This window comes from Megalobrama amblycephala, linkage group LG17 (genome assembly GCF_018812025.1).
Source record: "Megalobrama amblycephala isolate DHTTF-2021 linkage group LG17, ASM1881202v1, whole genome shotgun sequence".
Lineage (NCBI taxonomy): Eukaryota > Metazoa > Chordata > Actinopteri > Cypriniformes > Xenocyprididae > Megalobrama > Megalobrama amblycephala.
The window spans coordinates 769587-786365 of record NC_063060.1 but is presented as its reverse complement, the minus strand read 5'-3'; the positions used below and the strand labels follow the sequence as shown (position 1 = coordinate 786365).

The 16779-nt window shown below is 41.6% G+C and overlaps 1 protein-coding gene across 1 annotated transcript; it reads right to left on the bottom strand.

Moving 5' to 3' along the window:
* Nucleotides 1-216: 216 nt before the first annotated feature.
* On the bottom strand, nucleotides 217-16612 carry LOC125250888 (midnolin-like). Its single transcript, XM_048163695.1, has 7 exons — nucleotides 16143-16612; nucleotides 15034-15121; nucleotides 13191-13253; nucleotides 6081-6332; nucleotides 5477-5579; nucleotides 2491-2721; nucleotides 217-1115 (listed from the first exon to the last, which is right to left on the bottom strand). Exons 1-7 carry the CDS (start codon nucleotides 16355-16357, stop codon nucleotides 853-855), a joined length of 1215 nt encoding a protein of 404 aa, XP_048019652.1. The 5' UTR covers nucleotides 16358-16612; the 3' UTR covers nucleotides 217-852.
* Nucleotides 16613-16779: the final 167 nt, after the last annotated feature.

The window sequence follows — 16779 nt, the reverse complement described above, 5'->3', positions numbered from 1 at the left end:
AATGCAAATGCAAAATGTATGCATTATATAAATGCAAAAAAAAAAAAAAATATTTATATATATATATATATATATATATATATATATATATATATATATATATATATATATATATATATATATATATATATATATATATATATATATATATATATATTTTTTTTTTTTTTTTTTTTTTTTTTTTCGGGGTTTGTTATGCAAAATTTCACACTGTTAATGGTCCTAAAACAGGTTTAATTTATTCTCTTTTATGCAAAAAAATAATATCCATTTTCTTTTGATTTTGGGGTGAAATATGAGCTGTACTTGTTTTCATGAGATTTGCCCAAATCTCAAGCCGAATCTCAGCTCTCAAGGCTGAAGCTAACATTCGACCGAATGTCAGACTGTCCTCTAAAACACGTATCAAAAATATTTTAATGCTCACAAGAGAAATGAACTGTGCAAAAACATCATCTAAGCAGAGTTGAACACCTGACGTGATAATGCTACATACTGCGTTTCATAACATCCATAAAGCGTACTGAGAATCATTTCAAATGCTGCAAATATGATGTTCTTCCTCAGTGTTTCTGTGTCATCTTTCAGCACAAATATCTAAACATCCTTAAATCAAGATATTGGATATTGAAGATATGAAGACACACATCATTTTGCTTCTCCAATATCTTATTTGTGCTTGAAAACAGACAGAAACACAGGAGGAACATCACGTCCTGTGACGACGAGACCATGAATGCCCATAAAGCGGCTCCTGAAGTGTTTCACAGCTTCTGCTTCACAGTCGGACATTAATGCCCATGTGTTGTCCTGAGGCCGTTCAAGCAGCGCATTTTCATCCTTTCGTTCGGCTCAAGCCACAACAAACTCTGTGTTCATGTCCGACGGCACGTCGGGTTTCCAGACCGGCTCCTCAAAGTCCAGGTCCAGGGATCCGTCGCTGGACAGGCTGCTGTTGCTGTGGCTGCGCGCGGCCTTGCGTTCGGTCAGCCAGTGGTACGGGCCGCGTGTGTCCCTCCTGGCCTTCCGTCGGAGCCGCCGCTGCCGCAGTAAGAGCCGCAGCTGCTCCACTTTACAGCGCGTGGCCTTGTTCTCCGTCTGCCGCAGACGCTCGCCTGAAACACACAGAGAGAGACAACATCACTGCCGTGAACTGAAGACATGAGCTTCTTCCTCTGTTACTGGAGAAGCAAAACGACTGAAGATATTAAATAAAAAATGCATCAAAATGAAATGAGTTTGTGCTTAAAAAAAGAACAAATATCTGCCAATGGAGTCAGAATCAAGTTTATTTTTCTGACTCCACTGGCAGATATTTGTTCTTGTTTTAAACACAAACTCTCTTCATTTTGAGACAATGACACTAAAGTAATGCTCTCGTTTTACCCGACAGACTTCAGTCCGTCAGACAGATGTTAATATTATGTGACTTTGTTAGTCAAACACAGTTATTTACATATAAAATCACCTGTTATTCATGATTAAGTATCTTATTTAATGTGAGGCAAAAGAAGTTTTAGTTAACACTAATAACTGTGGATCCGAACATCCGGACACGTTACAGTGAAGAAAACAGGCTTTGTTTACTTTCTGCAGAGATCATCTGTTTTCTGTTCCCCTCAGGGCCGGATTTAACACTTCTTGTGACGCAGGCAAAATATATTTTTTATTATTTCTCCTCATTGTAATTGGGCCACTCTGGATGTGCCTAGAATGCCTTCGGATAAATCCGGCCCTGATCCTGTGAATAACCTGCGGTTTCTTGAGGTCTGATCTTTCCAGATCTGCTGACCCTGAGCTGCACATGAATCATTGATGCTTCATCAGCATGTTTCCACTGCGCGCACGCACACACACACATACACACACGCACACACACACACACACACACACACACACACACACACACTCTGTTATCTCTTCACATGTCTTTCCAACATACAGACTGCATGAATTATTCAGCTTTGCTCAGGCACACTCGGGCCTTTAGGGGCCCCCAAGAGTGTGTGTGTGTGTGTGTGTGTGTGTGTGTGTGTGTGTGTGTAAGGCCAGTGGTTGCTGGTTAATGTTCACTAACGGGGTCGTGACCCTCTGAAAGCTCGGCGTGACCCCACGTCTCATTCAGAGCTCAGAGAACAGAGACACGAGAAACAGAACAGAGCAGCATCTGAAAGCAGCAAAGCCGTGTTGATGAGCACATGACGGGCCGTAACCGCGGAAAAATGCCAGATAATTATATTTTAAGAGGATGTTCTAAGATAAGACATCAGTCTTCAGTATTAGAGGTGTGGATTTGGGTTTCGTGAAGCAGCTTGTCAGTTTGATCTGATGTGCTGAATTTCGCAGAATGAGACGCAAACGACCAAACGCACACTGCTGAATGAATCAGAGGAGAAAATGAGAAGTGTGTGAAGACTCAGAGTCAGAAAACATGACTTCCTCTTCCATGCACGCACACTCACACACCATGTCTTGATTCTGAAGACTCACCGGAGGGCCTGCGCAGGTGTCTGTGCTGCTGCCCGTCTGAGGTAGGTGAGGGTGGAGGTGAACAGGGCGCGGCCGGAGGGCAGGGCGTCTGGCAGCGCAGGTGCGCCAGGGTCGGAGGGGATCCCTGGTAATGTCGCGTGGCGCTCAAGAGGTCGTTGAGGATCTGGAGGATGGTGGTGATGTCACGGCGAGGACGCCCGCTGCCGTCCTGACAGTTTGGGTGTAAAGTACCTGCGGAGCGAGAGGTCAAGATAAGGTCAAGACGAGCCGGCTTGAAGCTGGGTTATTATCAGTAACTAAAACTAACCATAAAAAATATTCTCACACTATACATACTCGCACTCGCATACTCATTCACATACTCACATACTCATTCACATACTCTCATACTCATACTCACCCTCACATACTCACATACTGGCACTCGCATACTGGCACTCGCATACTGGCACTCACATACTCGCTTACTCGCATACTGGCACTCGCACACTGGCACTCGCACACTGGCACTCGCACACTGGCACTCGCACACTGGCACTCGCACACTCGCACTCACACACTCGCACTCACACACTCACATACTCGCCCTCACATACTCGCCCTCACATACTCGCCCTCACATACTCGCCCTCACATACTCATTCACATACTCGCATACGGGCACTCGCATACTGGCACTCGCATACTGGCACTCGCATACTGGCCCTCGCATACTCGCCCTCGCATACTCGCCCTCGCATACTCGCCCTCGCATACTCACATACTGGCACTCGCATACTGGCACCCGCATACTGGCACTCGCATACTCGCCCTCGCATACTCGCCCTCGCATACTCGCCCTCGCATACTCACATACTGGCCCTCACATACTGGCCCTCACATACTGGCCCTCACATACTGGCCCTCACATACTGGCCCTCACATACTGGCCCTCACATACTGGCACTCACATACTCGCACTCACATACTCGCACTCACATACTCGCACTCACACTCATACATACTCGCGCTCACAAACTCACATATTCACATACTCACATATTCACACTCACTTATTCACACTTGCACTCATGCACTCACATACTCACATTCTCGCCCTCACATACTCGCCCTCACATACTCATTCACATACTCATTCACATACTCGCATACGGGCACTCGCATACGGGCACTCGCATACTGGCACTCGCATACTCGTACTCGCATACTCGCCCTCGCATACTCGCCCTCGCATACTCGCCCTCGCATACTCACATACTGGCCCTCACATACTGGCCCTCACATACTCGCACTCACATACTCGCACTCACATACTCGCACTCACATACTCGCACTCACATACTCGTACTCACACTCATACATACTCGCGCTCACAAACTCACATATTCACATACTCACATATTCACACTCACTTATTCACACTCGCACTCATGCACTCACATACTCGCCCTCACATACTCGCCCTCACATACTCGCCCTCACATACTCGCCCTCACATACTCGCATACGGGCACTCGCATACGGGCACTCGCATACTGGCACTCGCATACTGGCACTCGCATACTGGCACTCGCATACTCGCCCTCGCATACTCACATACTGGCCCTCACATACTGGCCCTCACATACTGGCCCTCACATACTCGCACTCACATACTCGCACTCACATACTCGCACTCACATACTCGCACTCGCACTCACACTCATACATACTCGCGCTCACAAACTCACATATTCACATACTCACATATTCACACTCACTTATTCACACTCGCACTCATGCACTCACATACTCACATACTCGCCCTCACATACTCGCCCTCACATACTCGCCCTCACATACTCGCCCTCACATACTCATTCACACACTCATTCACATACTCGCATACGGGCACTCGCATACTGGCACTCGCATACTGGCACTCGCATACTGGCACTCGCATACTGGCACTCGCATACTGGCACTCGCATACTGGCACTCGCATACTCACCCTCGCATACTGGCCCTCGCATACTCGCCCTCGCATACTCACACACTCGCACTCACACACTCGCACTCACACACTCGCACTCACACACTCGCACTCACACACTCGCACTCACATACTCGCACTCACATACTCGCACTCACATACTCGCACTCACAAACTCACATATTCACATACTCACATATTCACACTCACTTATTCACACTCGCACTCATGCACTCACATACTCACATTCTCGCCCTCACATACTCGCCCTCACATACTCGCCCTCACATACTCGCCCTCACATACTCGCCCTCACATACTCGCCCTCACATACTCGCCCTCACATACTCGCCCTCACATACTCGCCCTCACACTCATTCACATACTCATTCACATACTCGCATACGGGCACTCGCATACTGGCACTCGCATACTGGCACTCGCATACTGGCACTCGCATACTGGCACTCGCATACTGGCACTCGCATACTGGCACTCGCATACTGGCACTCGCATACTGGCCCTCGCATACTCGCCCTCGCATACTCGCCCTCGCATACTCGCCCTCGCATACTCGCCCTCGCATACTCGCCCTCACATACTGGCCCTCACATACTGGCCCTCACATACTGGCCCTCACATACTGGCACTCACATACTCGCACTCACATACTCGCACTCACATACTCGCACTCACATACTCGCACTCACATACTCGCACTCACATACTCGCACTCACATACTCGCCCTCACATACTCGCCCTCACATACTCGCCCTCACATACTCATTCACATACTCATTCACATACTCATTCACATACTCATTCACATACTCATTCACATACTCATTCACATACTCACACTCGCACTCACTCACACTCACATACTTGCCCTCACTCACACTCACCCTCATATACTCACACACACACATACTCCCTCACATACTCACACTCGCCCTCACATACTTACATAATTGCACTCGCACTCACTCACACATAATGAAGTGATGCATTACCTGAGAAGGTCCCTGAGAAAACTCCAGGCGCGTGGTTGACGAGGCTCTCGATGACAGCGCCCGGTTTGCATCGCTGTCTGGGGCTCTGACTGCTGCCTTCAGCCTAACACACACACACACATCAGAAAACTGTGAATACAGCAGAGCTGCATACAGTGAACATACAGGCTCTGGTCTGGATTGTTGTTTCATATTTTATTAATTTTGCAACATCAGTCAGTCTCCTACACAGTTGACGTTGTAAACACAGTGAAGGCTTCTGTGTTCTACATCAGAACGGCGACTCATTATTGGCTGGCTCCAGCGTCAGCATCACACACATGCGTCGTGTTGATCACATGATCAGCGTCAGCCAATACCGAGCCACCGTTCTGATGTAGAACACAGAAGCCTTCCCTGTGTTTACAGCGTCAACTGTAGCAGAATAACGCGGAAGAGAAGAGATTGTTGAATAAAGTCATTATTTTTGTTTTGTTTTTGCGCTCAAAAAGTATTCTCATCGCTTCATAACATTAAGGTTGAACCACTGCAGTCACATGACTGTTTTAACGATGTCTTTTTGGGTGAACTAACCCTTTAAGATGAAAGACTGAAGCAGCTCTACCTGAAATCGGGGCGGGGCCGGGCCGGGAATTTGACCACAGTGGGCATGACTAACAGGTGGTGAGGGAGGGGCGGGGCCTGTGGAGTGTTGTGTGTCTGGTTGGTGGATGTGGTTGGTGCCAGCAGGACCCCTGGAGACGGACGGCTGCCCTACAGACTGCTGAGCCGCCAGCTGGAGCTGCACAAACATCATGTGATCACCCACACGCAGGGCAAGGGTCAGTGGGGACCGTCCTGACAGGAAGTCACTGACCTGGACACAAAATGAGATGATAAAGACGTTAATGAGACTCGCATGTTTAGTTAGTTAAAACATTAACAGCTCATTTATTGAACGTGTCATCTTCTGACTCCAATCACAACCGTACAACGACCAGCACTGACTGACACCATCACTGCAAATCTTTAGAAGAACGACCTCCTGATTAATTATATCACAAACCAGACAATAATGAGATTAATAATAAAGTGAATAAATAAATGAAAAATAATTAATAAATAAATAAACAAATAAATGAATAAATAAAAATAATGGAAAAATAATAAAACAATAATTAAATAACTAAATGAATAAATAAATAAAATAAAATAATGGAAAACTAAAAATAAATAAAAAAAATGAATAAATTAATTATTATTAAAAAAACAAATATATGAAAAAAATTGAATACATAAATGAATGACTTAGTAAATAAATTAATCTATACATGAATAAATAAATAAACAACTGATTGAATAAAAAATAAATGAATAAAAATAAATAAATAAATAAATAAATAATAAAAAAACGAATGACTGAATAAATAAATAACTGAATGAACAAATAAATTAATTAAAAAAATGGAAAAATAATAAATAAATAAATAAATAAATAAATGATAAAATAAAAAAAAGACTAAATAAATAAATAAATAAATAAACAAACAAACAACTGAATGAATAAATAAATAAATGAATAAATAGAAAAATAAATACAAAAATGAATAAAAAAAATAATGGAACAATAAATAAAAATTAATAAATAAATAAAGTAAGTAAATAACTGAATGAATAAATAACTGGAAAAAAATAAGAAATACATTAAAAAAAATGAATAAATTAATAAATGAATGAATAACTAAATAAATAAATAAATATCTCAGTGTGTGACAGTATCAGTACAGTACTACTAAAACTAGATAAACCACCAGCAGTTTGAGCTTCATTAAGATATCTACAGCGCTGAGGTTTCACATGCGACGCACAAACCACAAACCCAGAAGGGTGAGTGTCTCCTGTAGTTTCAGAGACCCGTGGAGAATTCACTCGCCTTCAGATGAGATGACGGTACGGGCGAGGGAAGCCTGAATGAGTAACAATCTCCTCCACTAATGTCACTCATCTCACTGCCCTTCAACTACTCCTCATTTCAATAATTTATGCACGGAATAAAGGGGCGGGGCCTGGGTGAGTTAGTTAGTAGTGCGTTGAAACTGGCGGTTACGGTAAGGGGCGGGACATTTTCCAAACACCAATCACGACACACCGCTCCAGCCGACCAATCAGAGCACATTGTGCTTTTCAGAAGGAGGGGCTTCATAGAGACAGGAACTAAACAGAGCGTTACTGACAGACTGGGAAGAGAGGAGCTGCAACAATGGAGAAGATGAGGAAAGTAATCAACATCAAGAGCATAACAGGTCCCCTTTAAAGGTTGCGTGTTGGTGTGTTGGGCTCAGTAACTGGAGTGGGCATGTGACCTTCCTTTGGCGTGACGGCTTCAGTCTCAGATATCAGTCACTGGTGTGGGTGAAGCAAGCAGCAGAGCAGTCTTGGAAACTCACAACTTTTTGTTGGGTGCCTCCAGTGCGTTCGCAATTCTCAGAAATTGTGGGTTGGTACTTTGTAACGCAGTCTGATGCATCACGACAAAAATCTAAATATTCTTAAATCAAGATGCATTTACTGAAGAAGCAAAATGACTTGTTTAATGAACAATGCGTGAGTTTGATTAAAGCAAGAACAAATATCTGCCAATGGAATAAACGTACATACAAATAAACAACATCGTGACTTCATATCTTCAGTCATTTTGCTGTATCTTGATTTAGGATTTTTTTTTTTTTTTTTAGATATTTGTACAAAAATACAAATTTTGCAGTGTAATGCATTATTAAAGCCAAACTGCATTGAGAATGAGACCTTACTGTAAAGTGTTACCAATGCAATATAATGATGCATAGTTAGAGTAGTAAAATGACCATCTTTAAAAGACTTATATATCTTTTAACAAGAAACGGTGGAGAAATCCATATTTTTTTAGTTTGACTGTCACTACTTGACGTAAGAAGTGCTACTAAAGGCATTTTGTGACATTAATCCGGACATTCACAGATTTACACAATGACTGCGCACTGCAGGACGTTTGGAAATCAGTGAGTTAGGAGGAAACACCCAAGCAACTCTCTATTACAAGAAGCTCCGAGTGTGGCAATACGACACTGGTTTAAAGCGGTTTACGTAACACCAGACCGGCTGGTATGCAGATGGGAGCGCGATACGAGCGCAAAGAGGAGGAGATGAACTCAAAACACACTCCTGACTCACAGGAACTCCTGCACGAGGGGGAAAACGAGTCAAATGGCAGAGAGAGATGAAGCAGCGCTGGAGGCTCGAGTGTGTTTGTGTCCCAGTCAGACCGAGAAAGAGCAAACGACAAAACTTTCTTCTCAGAAAATACTCAAGATCACTGCAGATTAGTTCGGATTTCATTTAAAGAGCAACTATTGTGCGTTTCTCCAAGGATTAGTTCACTTCAGAATTCAAATTTCCTGATAATTCACTCACCCCCATGTCTTTCTTTCTTCAGTCGAAAATAAATTTAAGGAAAACATTCCAGGATTTTTCTCCATATAGTGGACTTCACTGGGGTTCAACGGGTTGAAGGTCCAAACGTCAGTTTCAGTGCAGCTTCAAAGAGCTCTACATGATCCCAGACGAGGAATAAGAGTCTTATCTAGAGAAACCATCGCTCATTTTCTGAAAAAAATAAAAATTATTTACATTTTTTAACCACAAATGCTCGTCTTGATCTGCTCTGAGATGCTCCACGCATGACGTAATCATGTTGGAAAGATCACGCGTGACGTAGGCGGACGTACCGATCCAGTGTCTACAAAGTGAACGTTCAAAGATTAAGTCAAATGACCTTTAGAAAAAAGGTAAAACAACGATGACGGATGATTTTGAAGTTGGGAGTTTTTCCGTCTATGTCACGAGTGACCTTTCCAACGTGATTGCGTCATATGTGGCGCATCACAGAGCAGATCAAGACGAGCATTTGTGGTTAAAAAGTATCTAATGTTTATTTTTTTTAGTAAATGAATGATGGTTTCTCTAGATCAGACTCTTATTCCTCGTCTGGGATCATGTAGAGCTCTTTGAAGCTGCACTGAAACTGACATTTGGACCTTCAACCCGTTGAACCCCAGTGAAGTCCACTATATGGAGAAAAATCCTGGAATGTTTTCCTTAAATTTCACTTCGACTGAAGAAAGAAACACATGAACATCTTGGATGACATGGAGGTGAATAAATTATCAGGAAATGTGAATTCTGAAGTGAACTAATTCTTCAATATCTTCAGTCATTTTGCTTCTCCAGTAAATGCATTTAGATATTTGTGCTGGAAAACAGTCGTTTTTATGCAGTGTGAGCCTGTGAAACACAGAATTCCTGTAGTGTGAGTGTATGTGATGTGAATGAATGAATCGCTCACGATCATCAACAGGGAACGAGCGAGTCACGACACTGAGTCACTGACCACTTCAATCACAAAGACGGGCGGCAAATGAGAGGCTGGAGAGATCACGATCACAATCACGATCATGCAAAACGGCTTCAGCGTGTTTAAAACACATCTCCATCTCTCGACAGCAGAAACACACTCACATGACGCCCATTAAAGTCAACAGAAATCATGTTTTTAAATATTTACACTGCTTCTTCCTGCTCTTATTATGCAGATTAAATCTCCCTTTATTTTTCAAGCTCTTGTCATACACTCTTAAACAGGACCTGTTATGCTCTTGATGTTGATTACTTTCCTCATCTTCTCCATTGTTGCAGCTCCTCTCTTCCCAGTCTGTCAGTAACGCTCTGTTTAGTTCCTGTCTCTCCTTCTGAAAATGCTCTGATTGGTCGGCTGGAGCGTGTTTTTTGGGAAATGTCCCGCCCCTTACCGTATCAGAACATCCTGATTGAACTGGAAATACATTATGGAGGCAAAATGGGTTTAAAAATAGTATTCAGACGGCCTCTGGTTTATTCTCGAAACAACGAAAAAGCCCTTAAATCACACGGTTGGGACTGTCAGTAAACATATTCTTTATCTGTACTGATAGCTGCACATACTGGCATCTGAGGTTAATTAACATCGAGCTTCAGAGATCAATGGAAGGGTTGAGCATCTTCTGTTGTTCTGCGATCTGTCTGAAGTGAATGGCTCGCATTAGGAAGACGCGCCTGCAGCTCTATTGATCCGCTCCCTCACTGCACTACGCTATTAAGAGCAAACGATTTCCAATGATGCTGAATGGAAAGGCCAGAGATTCCCCTGACAGGAAGACGAGAGCAAGACGATGCAGGAGAGAGAAATAACAATGAGTGATAAACAGACCTGCAGAGACGCAGAACTACACTGCAAAAAAAATGATGCTCTTCCTCAGTGTTTCTGTCTCGTTTTCCAGCACAAATATCTAAACATTCTTAAATCAAGATGCATTTACTGGAGAAGAGAAATGACTGAAGATATTAAGACTATCTGCCAATGGAGTCAGAAAAATGACCAATGACCCCATTGGTAGATATTTGATCTTTTTGTAAAGAGGCGGTTGATTATGATTTGACTTTTTTAAGCTTTAGTTAGTGTGTAATGTTGCTGTTTGATCATAAACAACATCTGCAAAGTTACGACGCTCAAAGTTCAATGCAAAGGAGATATTTTCTTTTACAGAAATCGCTTTTTAAACGGCTGCTAGGAACTACAACGAGCTTCTTCCTGGGTTAGTGACATCACAAACCCTCACATTTACATAAACCCCGCCCCTGAGAACACACAACAAAGGGGGCGGGGCCATGTTGAGCTGCTTTAGAGAAGAGGAAGAGTTGTTGTAGTAGAGTGTTGTTGTCATGCCATCATTTTACGCCAAACGAGGGTCAATTCAACACAAAAGATGAACATGACGGCACATGCTAGTGGATGAGTTGAATCAACTCCACAGCAACTACATCAATTTATCCACTAACCATTCAGAAACGTCTAAAAGTTGTAACTTCTTCCTGAGTCTCTCCATCAGTGTCGACTCCGGTTTGAACAATGTAAGGCTGAACACTTTCCTCATTTTGTCTGCGTGAGATTCTCCAGCTTTGTTGTTGTCGAGCTGTTAAAGCTCCGCCCTCTTCTGGAAAGCGGAGCTCATTTGCATTTAAAGGGACACACACAAAAACGGCGTGTTTTTGCTCACACCCAAATACAATAAATGATCTGTGGGGTATTTTGAGCTGAAACTTCACAGACACATTCTGGAGACACCAGAGACTATATTACATCTTGTGAAAGGGGTGTTATATGTCCGCTTTAATCATGCACTCATTTTACTAGACCTGCTTCATTCAGAAAATATCAGAGAGCGAGAGAGAGAGAGTCAACACTCTCAAACCTGCGTCACGTCTGACAAAAATAAACTTCCCAAAGCACCACCTACACACACACACACACACACAACAAAACAGTATGTAGACAACAGAAGCTGTCGTAGGTTCAGTCGAGGGCTGTTCTAACTCACTTCAGAGGAGGATTTCCAGGTTAAAAATACCTACAGCTTCAACAACCACATCTTACAACAGATAACGGCACTCGCTCACAACACTGCATCTACTGCACAGACGCACATGCACGCTTGCGTCACACACACACTGCAAAAAACTCTGTTCTTCCTCAGTATTTCGGTCTTGTTTTCCAGCACAAACATCTAAACATTCTTAAATCAAGAAGAGAAATGACTTAATGTCTTCTAGTAAATGTATCTTGCTTTAAGAATGTTTAGATATTTGTGCAAAAATACTGAGGAAGTATTTTACTTAAAGCCTTTATGTATAATAAATTATATACTTTATTATAATGCACTATATCATTTCATAAATAACTGTAAAATGCATTATAATATTTGCAGAATCCTTGTTAGATCTGAATTTGGTTGTTTGTTGTGTGTTTTAAGGCATTATACTTTCTAAAGGTGTAAGAATTAATAGAGAAGTTTTATAACTGTGCTTACAGTTATTCATTAGACCAATATAAGGTGCATCACAGGCATAATTAATGCATTAAAAATACTGTTATAATGCATTATATTTTAAGGCTTCAAGTAAAGTGTTCCTGATAGAGGTAAATAGTGACACAGACTGCAGAGAGAGGTTATAATAAGAGTTCAACATGAGTCTGTTCTAGGAAATCATTTATCATACTTGAGTGTTTCTCTCCAAGTCTAACCACACACACACACACACACACACACACACACACACACACACACACACAAACAGAGGCTGAACTGACATCAAACAGCTCTGCATAGCCAAAATGACGCACAGACCCACTGATGGGGCGGAGCACACACACACACACACACACACACACACACACACACACACACTTATATACACATATACATATACGCACATGTGGTTTCACAGATGCATCTGCTACACGGAAGATTCTTAAAAACTTTCAAATGTTAACGATCTGTTAAGCATAAAATGTTATGAAGACAATCTCATATTGGAGTTCTGTGAAACACGCGCGGCCCGCTGTGAGATTTGCATATATGCAAATACAGCAAAACACAGAACAACATTCATGAAGAGCAGCAGCCCGTTGAGAATCCATCCTGCAGTTTACCGCTTGTTCTCAATGAGCATGAGTGTATTTGTATACAAGCGTGGGCGTATTTCACTAGTTATATTCAGCTGCTGGTGGGAAATGCGAACTCATTAGAATAGTCATTGTGTGAGTTCTTGTGAATGAGTGTGTGCTGGTAGAAGAGGAAGTGTGCGACCGCAGCGAGAGCTTCACCTGCGCATCTGTGAGACTCTCCAGCGCCTGCAGGACCGACTGCTCCGGCCGCCACGACTGCGACTGCAAACACACAACAACAACAACAACAACAACATCAACATCACAAACCGAGCAGATCTTCAGGGCTCCAAAAGAGTTTACTTTACACTTTAGTTTACAATGAACTGATGCTGCTGAACTGAATCAAGCTGAATAAATGACACTATATACATTGAAATTGATTCATAATTGATGAAATTTCCAAAATCAACATTTATTGAACTGAATTGAATCAACATTGAACAGAATTGAGCTGAATAAATGACACTAGTTAAATTGATTCATAATTGATGAAATTTCAAAAATTAACAGTTATTGAACTCAACTGAATTGAAACTGAAATGAATCGAGCTGGAAAATAATGACACCATTTAAATTGAATTTGAGTCATAATTGATGAAATTTCCAAAATCAACAGTCATTGAACTGAACTGAATTGAAACTGAAATGAATCGAGTTGGAAAATAATGACACCATTTAAATTGAATTTGAGTCATAGTCGACATAATTTGCAACATCAACAGTTATGGAACTTATTTGAATCAACATTAAACAGAATCGAGCTGAATAAATGACACTAGTGAAATTGAAATTGATTCATAATTGATGAAATTTCCAAAATCAACAGTTATTGAACTGAACTGAAACAACACTGAATATGAATTAAGCTGAATAAATGACACTTTTGTCTTTTTAGAGCTGCTTTACAGCTTAAATTGAATTTGATTCATAATTGATGAAATTTGCAGCATAAAGTTATTGAACTGAACTGAATCAACATTAAACTGAATTGATCTAAATGACACTACTGAAACTGAATTTGATTCGTATAGTTGATGAAATTTGCAACATCAACAGTTATTGAACTGAACTGAATCAATATTAAACCGAATCAGGCTGAATAAATGACACTATTGAAATAGAATTTGATTCATAATTGATGAAATTTGCAACATCAACAGTTATTGAACTGAACGGATTCAACAATGAACAGAATCGAGCTGAATAAATGGAAATAGTGAAATTGATTCATAATTGATAAAATTTCCAAAATCATCAGTTACTGAATTGAACTGAATCAAAAAAAAAAAAAAAAAAAAATCACACTATTTAAAATGAATTTGATTCATAATTGATGAAATTTGCAACATCAACAGTTATTGAACTGAACTGAATCAACACTGAATAGAATCGAGCTGAATTGAATTTGAATAATTGATGAAATTTCCAAAATAAAGAGTTATTGAACTGAATTAACACTGAAATGAATCGATCTGAAAAATGACACTATTTGAATTGAATTTGAATAATAACTGATGAAACTTCTAACATCAACAGTTATTGAAATGAACTGAATCAACATTAAACTGAATTGATCTGAATGACACCATTGAAATGAATTTGATTCATAATTGATGAAATTTCCAACATCAACAGAATTGAACAGAATTGAATCAACACTGAATATGAATTAAGCTGAATAATGACACTATTAAAGTTGATTATAGCTGAATTGAACTCATTTCAAAACTGATGAACTTTACACTAATTGAATTGAACTGAACTGCACTTCTGTAGAGCTGCTTTACAGCTGAATCTGAATCTTCTCATATTTGATGAAGTTTGCATCTCTGAGTCGGTTTATTACTGTAAAGCCGCTGTAGAAATAAAGCTGACTCGACTTCACAGTTTGCGATTCCAAAGTCTATTTTAGTATCATGAGGTCTTTAAATATGAAAATGCTATAAAAGAGTGTCATTTATGAGGAGGAGGAGGAGGAGGAGGAGGAGGTGTTATTTACCATCAGTCCGGCTTCAACGGTGGGCATCAGCGTCAGTCTGCTTCCGTCAACCACACCGAAATCCAGCAGTTTTCCTGAGCTTAACCTCCTGGAGACGGAGAACACAATCACTGACATTTCCCATCATGCACCTGACAGACGCATCAGGACATTATTTTCCTGTTTATGGACTGCATGAAGCTACTTGAAATGTTCAATGCTGATTTAAGAAGAATCAATTCAGTAAAACAATCCACATGATTCTGTCAGAATCTGGAATCAATCCTACAGGATCCACACTGGAATACTTACAGGATTCCAGCATAATAAGTTCGAAAATCATACAAATCTTATTTTAGTTCTTTTTAGTTCCCAAAAATCCCATAGGAATCTTAATTGATCTGATTGTTCCTCAAGGGTGTGGATTTGGTTTGAAGTGTTTTATCAGAGTTCTTGTGAAAATTTGTTTTGCAAAATGCATTTTTGTGGCAAACCACACATGCAAAGTTGCAATGAATTAATATGTAACATAATTCCTTGTTTGCATATGAAGTATTTTTATATTATATTTAAGCATCTAAGCTTTTCGCTTTGAAATGTTTATTATCTGCTCGTTTTATCAGACTCTCAATGATTCATGCCATATTTTGGGATATCTGAAAGCCAGGCATTTCCTGATATCAATCATCATTAGAAGAGAACACATTTTACACACAGATGAAAGTATCTTGATCAATTATTCATGAAGGTCCAGAAGCTTGCCCTTATAAAGACGAGGCTCTTTAGATGATTGACGTTTTATGGTGGTGAATTTCTTTAGTAATCACATGAGTTGCACAATTTATCATCGGCTTCGCTCAAATCTTATCACACTTTTGGTGCGTGCTGATGATTCACTCATGAAAAATGAAATAAACGGGCTTCAGTCATGCTGCGAGAACCCATTAAAGCTCTGAGCGCGTGGAATATATCATTCAATAACAACATGGTTTAAATATTAGGGGTTGCACTTGCTAGTATTTATCTATCCCATCCCAAACTACGCCCCTATTATAAAGCTACTTGATCCCGTTAGGAACTGATTCCAAATCAAGACTGGGGATCAGATGAGCGGCGCGTCCCGGACTCACGCGTCTCGGTGCAGCAGCAGCAGTCTGTCTTTGGGAACCCGGAGTCTCTCCGCCAGTCTCCTCTTCAGCCCGTCCACGGTCTCCTCCAGGGGAACGGACAGCTCAAAGCGGGTTCCTGTCGTGGAGTTGATCGATACCTTCATGGATGTGTCGCTGTGGAGGAGTTCCGGACACCGGGACCTGCTGCAGCTCCGCGCCTCGGTGTTCCGCTCCATCCGATAATCCCGTAAAAAGCGTAAAATTCCTTCCACGTCGGTGCTTCTGTGTTTTCGGGATGTCTCCGTGTCCAAAGTCTCGCGCTGCAACAGTAACACGCGAAAAAGACGCGAAAAAAGTCAATATCAACAGGCCATTAGGATCCAAATATTTATATGGGGAAAAGTGCCTGGTTTTCCGCTCGTAGCGCAGCTCTTTTCTCTATAAGCCTAAGCCGATTGCTCGGTCTGCGGTGTGTGCACAGATACTGCTGCTGCTGCTACATTTGTTGCGACTCCGCAGCTGACAGATCCCGCCCACCACCTCAAACAACCAATAGCGTAAGCGCATACGCTTCCCTTCTACGTGCCAGCCAATCAGCTGTCCGCTCGTAACGCCCACATGTACGCAGCGCTCCGCCCACCCACCCTCTCCTATGCGA